This window comes from Phaseolus vulgaris, chromosome 10, assembly GCF_051622355.1.
Source record: "Phaseolus vulgaris cultivar YP4 chromosome 10, ASM5162235v1, whole genome shotgun sequence".
Taxonomy (NCBI): domain Eukaryota; kingdom Viridiplantae; phylum Streptophyta; class Magnoliopsida; order Fabales; family Fabaceae; genus Phaseolus; species Phaseolus vulgaris.
The window spans coordinates 5,359,321-5,367,868 of record NC_143507.1 but is presented as its reverse complement, the minus strand read 5'-3'; the positions used below and the strand labels follow the sequence as shown (position 1 = coordinate 5,367,868).

At 33.0% G+C, this 8,548-nt stretch overlaps 1 protein-coding gene across 2 annotated transcripts; it reads left to right on the top strand.

The window, feature by feature from the left end:
* The first annotated feature begins 226 nt into the window (after positions 1 to 226).
* On the top strand, positions 227 to 4,475 carry LOC137818253 (phosphoserine aminotransferase, putative (DUF760)). Of its 2 annotated transcripts, none has more exons than XM_068621553.1 (2): positions 227 to 1,025; positions 3,485 to 4,475. In XM_068621553.1, exons 1-2 carry the CDS (start codon positions 631 to 633, stop codon positions 4,266 to 4,268), a joined length of 1,179 nt encoding a protein of 392 aa, XP_068477654.1. In that variant the 5' UTR covers positions 227 to 630; the 3' UTR covers positions 4,269 to 4,475. The 2 variants fall into 2 exon arrangements, with proteins under 2 accessions (XP_068477654.1, XP_090152582.1); XM_090296456.1 differs by lacking the exon at positions 227 to 1,025 and adding an exon at positions 3,303 to 3,390.
* Positions 4,476 to 8,548: the final 4,073 nt, after the last annotated feature.

The window sequence follows — 8,548 nt, the reverse complement described above, 5'->3', positions numbered from 1 at the left end:
ATAGTCGTGATATAATTATATAATATGTATTATAATAAAAATTGAAATTAATCAGCAATTTATTTGTTTGGGACCACATCCATGACAAAACAACTGTCCACTAGAAAACGCACTTATCACTTATCAACAACAACCTCTGACCCTTCCTTACCTCAAAAGTCTCAGAACCCTATCCGTTGCATAAACCAAGATATTTTAATACAATCTATAGATACACTTGTTACTCAACTTTCTCTATTACATTATCATTTTATCTCAAATCATAATTTAGGAAAATTCATTATTAGTTGAGTAATAGGTCAATTTTTTCTCTTAAAAATTAAATTAAAATTACCTTATTAGTTGAAAAATATTCAAATTTCCATTTTATAAAAAAAGAAGATACCTGAGATATTTTATCAAAAGAAAAAGAAGATACCAAAGATATTTTAGTTTACTTCTCTTTTCTTGTGAATTGAAGAATCCTATCTCAACCTGTTATCACAGTTCACATAAACAATACAAAACCACACCAACTTTGTTTAACACAACAACACATCACAGTGACACCAACCTCTCTCTCTCACACACACACAATCTCTCTAATCTTGTTGCTTCTTTCACCAATTCAACTCCTTTGTTGTTTGTTTGATGGAAAACTGTGTCATCCACCACCACCATCACGCACTCCTCGCTCTGCCTTCATCATCTCATAAACCCCACTTCAGATTCTTCACAAGGCCTGATTTTGGTGGCGGTGGCGGTGGTGGTGCTTTTTCCTTTTCTTCCTCTTGTTTGTTACACAGCAGGCGTAGACCCTTCATCAGATCAAGTGCTGGAGCCAGCCCATGTGAGTTTAGCAGCCTGAACTCTCCTTTGGAGCCACGCTCCATGGTGGGGAAGTTCCTCAGTGGGGTGCTTCAGAACCATCCTCAGATGTTCCATGTTGCTGTTGGGGAAGAGCTGAAGCTCTTGGCTGAGGATCGTGATGCGGCACATGCTCGCATGGTGCTTGGTTCTGTCACTGATGAGGCCTTGCTGCACAGGTTGGTTGGTGAATATAAGTTTTTTAACACCCCTTTTTTTTTTTTTCCTTTTGAAGTTGATTTGACGTGTTTTATGAAGTTTGAATTTCGTATGGTATTTTGGGACCAAACAGTATTTAAGGATTCTATTTTGTTATGAGTTTTCTTGAAAACCTGATCCGTGCTAAGGTTTTAAATTGTGGTTGCGGCGGTTTCATCCTTGATATTGTGAGAAACAGCTCATAAATGTGGCTGATGTGGCGCAGACCCAAAAACCTTGATTCCGTACTTGATATTTGGAGAAATTGGAGATAAATGTGGCGGAAACCACAAAAACCTTTGTTTTTTTAACAGTAGTTAGCCACATCTTCTATCCTATTGAAAGAGAATCTAACTCAGGACTTCTAGAGAGATTCAACAAAACTACCAAAATCAACCAAAAATAAGGGATTATGGTACATGAAATCGATAATATCAGATAAAATTCAGAGAATAACAAACAGGGTTTATAAAATAAATCTCTCAAGGAGACTCAATTTAAATCCTCTGGTTTGAAAAGGTCATTTAAACTTTGAATCAGAATAGTTTTGCAGCCATAATTGTTGTCCTGGACCACTGTTTACGACCTTGACATGTTACTATATGATATGTGTGACTTCAATGAGGAAATTTTGGTGATTCTGTGTGTAAAGTTACAAGCCTTGCATCCGGTGCTTTGTTAATATATGTATATGGATGCGGAAGTGCGTTCAACAAATTGTGTTTTTCTGATTTATATGGGTGAAATCTTGTTTCTTTGGGTAAAGGTCCTGATTTTATATTAAAGGGGAAAGAACTTTGAACTCAACTTTCTAGACATGTAGAGCTCAGAGGTTTGTTAGTGTGTTATACAGTGACTGTTTGGAACTTTAATTTTTATGTGGTTATACATGTTTTACTTTTGTTAGATAAAACACTTCTTTTGGAGTGTAAGGGAAACTATACTGAAGGGAATATAAGATGTTTTCAGCAACAGAGAAAACAGGGAAGATTGGTCGTAAAAGAAAGAATCTTATTTGAGATGGAAAGTCTTAAAACTTCATACAAAGAATGCTAAAAAAGACGCCAAAAATGAGGACCTTATCCTGTTAAAACATTTCTGACTTAGGGATGCTCTTGATGATGCTAGCATGGCACTCCAAATCTCCAATCATATAGGTCTTAGCTTGTAGTGCAGTTTCGTCACGAAATTTTGTCTTACAGATTTTACCTTTGTAGCTGAGCATTTGAACCAGTCCAAGATAAAAGAATGCGATTTATTAGTCATCAAGAACTACTAAAAATTGTTCTATGGGAAAGTAAAAGGCTTAGACATAAGTGTCTTGCGGCTTCTGAGCTAGCATGGTAAATTACTCACCAGGGAATGCTAGGCCAGAGACATGATCAATGGGATGGGTCTATATGGATCAAGAGTTTATGTTTATCGGAAATTCCGACAGAAATCACTGTTTTTATGATTCTAATAATTCCTAAAGCATTGGTAATCATTAAGTAGTGAATAGCTTTTGGGTCCAGTCCAGGGTAGAGGCAGAGGAACACAAATAGAAAGTGTCATTTCAAGTAACCTTAATTTGGCAATTGAATGGTCTCTAGACGGGGTTCATAGATAGGCTTGTTTCTGGTTTTTTTTCTTTTTCTTTTATTTTGCAAGGTAACGCAGGATATTGTAGGAAAAATACAATCACATAGCTGTTCTAACTCCGTAGTCATTATCACTAAGATGTGGATTCATGATGTTTTGGAGGTGAAGATTAGGGACTTTATCATACCTCAACTTGCATTGTTTGGTCATCATTCCTGGTCTAAAGCTAAACCGTACTTTCTCTGGCCCTGATTGATTGTTTTTGCTGTCCCTAACATTTTGTGGAGAAGTATTTGTTCCAAAGATTAGTGGCCTTTTTCCTGTTACACGTAGAGCTTTAGAGGCTGACAAATCAATGGTTACATGATTTTAAGTTGGAGATTTTAAATTATTCTTCTCTGAATTGTACCTTCAAACTTTGAGCATGAACAGCATTTCTTGGTGTCTCTTCTTATCTGTTGACGATAAAACTTCTCACTTCTTAATGGTAGCAGTAGCAGAGGACAGCTTACAACTTTTGGTTCCCTCTGAAACCTTCGAATACAATGTACTAGCTTTCATGAGATTTGAGATGCTTGAACTTTTGCTGACGGCCATTTTCCTTTCCCCACTTTGACCTGAATTGTCCTGTAATATCTTTTACATTGTTTTAATTGGAGTTAAATATTGATGGTCTTTTCAGATATGAAGCAGTGTCTGCATGATTAAATGTGTCCGGGTATTGCCTGGTATCAAGTCATGCCCTGGAATGAAATAAACAGAACAGTTAAACCTTCGTCTTAAATTCCTCAGTAGTTGCATAACAAACTTGTAGATATCCATTGAAAAGATGTTGACTTGAACCTTTTCTGAATGCCAGGAGGATTGCACAACTAAAAGAGAATCAGTGTCAAATTGCTGTAGAAGATGTTATGTACTTGCTGATTTTTTACAAGTTTTCTGAGATCAGGGTCCCTTTGGTACCAAAACTTTCTAGTTGCCTTTACAATGGCAGGCTAGAGATATTGCCTTCTAAGGACTGGGAACTAGAGTCTATTCATAGCTTGGAAGTTTTGGATATGATAAGGGAACACATAACTACTGTAACTGGCTTGAAAGCAAAATCTAGTGTAACTGAGAGTTGGGCAACAACCCAAGTTAGACAATTCTTACTTGCCCGAGTTTATGTTGCCTCCATATTATATGGTTACTTTTTGAAGTCAGTTTCATTGAGATACCACCTAGAACGAAATCTATCGTTGGCTGACCATGATATTCACCTTGGTCATAGGACTTCCCTTATGTGTTCTTATGGACTCAAAGATGCCATCTTTGGCCACTTGAGTAACATGCCATCCTTAGGGCAAGGGTTAATCAGGCCAGAAGAGGAAGTTGAGGACTTAAAATGTTATGTTATGAGCTTTCATCCTGGATCATTGCAGAGATGTGCCAGATTGAGATCTAAGGAGGCTGTGAATTTGGTTGGTAGTTATAGTTGTGCACTCTTTAACAACAAGGAATCGGGTTCGTTTGAGAATGATGATGTTATTTTGACTTCATTTTCTAGCTTGAAGAGACTAGTCTTGGAAGCTGTTGCTTTTGGATCTTTCCTGTGGGAGACAGAAGATTACATTGACAATGTCTATAAGCTTAAGGAGGACTAAGTAGTGTAAGGGCACTAGTAGCCAAAAATTCTGAGTTGTGAAGCGAATTCTCCTTGTATATAGAGTGAGTTTTGGTTTTAGCTTTAATATGTTGGGTTTATGTTTATATTGTATATATAGTACACCTTTACTCTATATCATGTAAAGTTCCAGTGCTTGGACTTAAGTTCATAGATATTTTAAACAGTACAAAGTTGTTTGGATCAATATCTTTTGAATATTTTCCAGGTTTTCACAATATCACACTAGTGAAAAGAATTTTGCAATTCCTTGTTTGCATAGAATTGGAATTAGTTTCCTTAAGCTCTTTTTGTAGTTTTCTTCAATCAAATCGAATTTTTTTTCAATACAAATATTTATTATGCAGATGCAGATTGCTGAGGTGAAACTTCATTTTTGATTAGATAATGATACCAAAAACACTTTGGCAAATGAATACAAGTTTTTTCAGGATGGAAACCAAAAAGTTACATGAATGCATTGACACAGGTTGCATATAATACTGCAAAAGTATGCATCTTCAAGTTTAGAATTGTTTATGTTTGCACTCCTCTAAAAACGTGTGCCTCCAGGGATGAGTTAGTGAAGCTTAAGAGTGCAACAATCCTAATATTGTCCTTAAAAATAGATTGTGTCGTTTCTTACATTCAACTTTCCTTTAATCTATAATGTTCCCTTCTTCTTTCCCTTTACATGTCATGGTGAAACTTTTCAGTATGAACTTGTTTGATGAGAAGATGATTCAGTTTTTTTTCTTTTTTCTTTGTATTAATAATCACATAAATGTCACTTTATTTTTACCATGATTTTCTTTGCTTACAGATTTTTCTATTCAAAAATTGATTGAAGGTCTATTACTGTCTCAAACTCCAGGTCTAAACTATACAAAATTAGTGAATAAACACTGATTTTCACAAGCACTACATGTAAGGTGGAATTGCTCCAAAATCTTTACTATAGAGTGATTCATCAAAAAGTTTAGTATGTGTTTGATTTTTCATTGTTTTATTCTTTTAATTATTCCTTGTAAATATTCCAAAAACATGTACTTAACAACTAATCTATGAACTTGTTGCTAGCATATTTTGTAACCAAATGGCTGAAGCAATAGTGTATTTTTTATATTAAACATTCATAGAATTTTAACACTTACATTCTTGAAAAATCTAATATTAAGTTATAGCAAACCTTTAAGATGCTTTTGCTGTTCTTGGTCAAATCTTCTCCCCTCAAGCTTTTGATGCAGTGTTGGTTTTTCTAAGGACCTTCTTGTTAAAGATGACAATGGAAGTAATAAATTTGCTAGGCCTAGCAGTGTTTGGATCTTCTTAAGATGACATCACAGGATCAATATTTGTTACTGTGGTTGCGATTCTTGCAGGAATATAAGACCTCATTTGAAGATGGTTTGAAAGATCAATTTGACAGAGCATTTGAGAGAGTTCACCAAATTTGTAATTAATGATTGGAAATTTGTTTAATCATACTACAAAATATTATTACAATTTTGATTACTAACTTAATCATACTACAAAATAGATATGAAATAAACTATGTCTCCACTTGTTTATACTTTTACGGTCTTGTTATAATAATATTAATTATTACAAAAATAACAATAAAAATAAATTAATAATGATATTTTTATAATAATAATTATTATTATTTATTATGATTATTATTATAAGAATAATAGTATTGTTAGTTATTTTTATTTTTATAATTATTAATATTGTTACACCCACATAAAACTATCATCTTTAATATAAACCAACAGGTTTATACAAAACTTTAATATAATATAACAAAATATATATAAATATAAATTAATATAAAAGAGAGAGTCTAAAATACATTCTTAATCTCTTCTAGATATTGTTTATGCATATGTATCTACATTTATTTGTGTACACAATATAGACATAACATATAATTAAACAAACAATACAAAAAAAAAAGTTATTTAAATAAATTTTTAACATGAAAGAGTGTATATAAAAAAGGAAACATTTTGATTAATAATCCAAAAATAAATATTTTTTTAAGACTTGTATTAAATATCTTTTATCACGTACTAACATTTGATCTAATCTAAGACTTAGATTAATGTATATAAAAGGAAATATTTTGATTAGCAATCAAAGATAATTACTTTGAAAGATTTGTATTAAGTATGTCTTATCATAAACTAACATATGATCCAATCCAAAACTTAGATTAACAAGGAAACCTAAAAGTGATGGATCATGGTAAGTTCACAATAACCCAAGCCACACATATCTACACATGCATAGTGTATAATAATTCCCTCCTTAACATAAAATCCTAAAGCTTATTGTTTGAGTCTTTTTTTTTTCTTTATGGTCACTCAATTTTCTCATTTCTACTAAATGTGGGGTTTTCATTGGTATGAATTGAAAGTTTCACATTGAATACGGGTGAGAAAGTTAAAAAAAAAACACCAAACATTAAACCTTAAGGTTTTGAATTGAATGTAGTGTTATATTTCTTTATATGGACAACTTATACCTCATTGATGGACAAACATATATGATCTTATTTATTTATTTATGTTTTGTCATCTACGAACTGGTATTTATTTATTTATATTTATGTCATTTAATTTATTTCGAATTACACACAGTTTTTGTTTGTTTATTTATATTTATGCGATTTAATTTATTTTCAGTACCTTGTTTATTTATTTATATTTATATTATTTAATTTATCTCTAACCATCCAATCTTTGAAAAGGAGGAAGTTTTATCTAAGAAAAAAAAATATAGGAGACATGAATAAGGATTGCAATTAAGAGATACAACAATCCCTACCAAGGAATGCGAAGGATCCTGGAAGTTTTACTATCCCAGTAACTTAAGGAAATCAACCTTCAGGTACAAAATGCATTACTAGATTTAGGAGTCAATATCAATCTAAAAACTCTCTATCTTATGAAGAAACTAGGAAAGGTGACCATAAAGCCAACTAGCATGACATTAAGAATGGAAAATGAAAGTGTACAACAACCATTTGAAATTATTGAAGATGTGCCAGTGAAAATTGGCAGGTTTACATTCCCTACGAACTTTATGGTCATGGAAATGGAGGAATGTAAGGAAGCCCCATTCATTCTAGGTAGACCCTTCCTGGAAATAACAAGAATGGTCATAGATGTGGATGAAGGAAAGGTCAAAATGCAAATGCAAAATGAGGTTTTGGTGTTGCATCTTTGAACAATCTTCACCAACCAAAACCTCAAGGGACTTGCTTCAAAATAACAGATAGGAAGAGCCCTACTCCCGAAGAATGACAAAGATAAAGGCGTCAAGATAATGACGTTAAAAAACGCTTATTGGGACAACCCAATATTTTCTTACAACTTTTTGTTGTTTGTTTTTGTGTTATTTTGTTTCTGCAAAAAAAATAATAATTTCTTTTTGAAGAGACGGGAAGAAGACCAAAAAGGAGAAAGTTGAAAATTATGAAGGACAAAGTGCTAGGAGAAAAAGGAAAAAAAAAGGCATATACTAAACAAAATGAAAAAAAAAAATAGAATACATGATTCGCTCAGCCTACCCAGAATTGCTCAGCAAAATTGACAAAAAAACTCTTATTTCAATTGAAGACAAATTGCTTAGTGTATAACATAATGCTTAAGCCAATTCTCTTATCAAAATGAGAAATTTTGTTGAAAAGCAAATCCGCTCAGTTAAATCCAATTCGCTTAAGCTAAAATGTCACTAGAGGAAGGATTGCTCTTTGGACAAAATTCGCTCAAGCCAACGGCAAAATGCTCAGCAAAAAAATTTTGTTTAACAGGTATGGTTTTAATTTGCTGAAGTTATTCTCGTTTCGTTCAAGCCAAATTAAATGACAAAAATCAGCACTCTCGAGTTAACATTTGTTGAAGCGAATGAAAATGCACTGAGTGAATTCTTAAAAGTAGTTGTTGTGTTAAAAATTTGAATGAATCCGTTGAGAAGAAGAGCATGCACTCAGCGAATTGGATTTCCTTTCCTTATCAGTTTTTAAGCGCTTAAGGATTATGTTCCTCCTCTTGAGCTACTTCCTAAATCTCCCTCTTCCCATAAAATTAATCTTTTCTTTTAACTACATTTCGTTCATCTTGTGATCCATACTTACACTGCTAAATCAAAATCAAGAAAGCATCCAATTAGGTAAATCAAATCCTCTCCTTATCAGTTTTTAAGCGCTTAAGGATGTGCCCAACTCATCTATGCTTATCAGACTTAGATCCATTTAGATGCACGTTGTTTGAT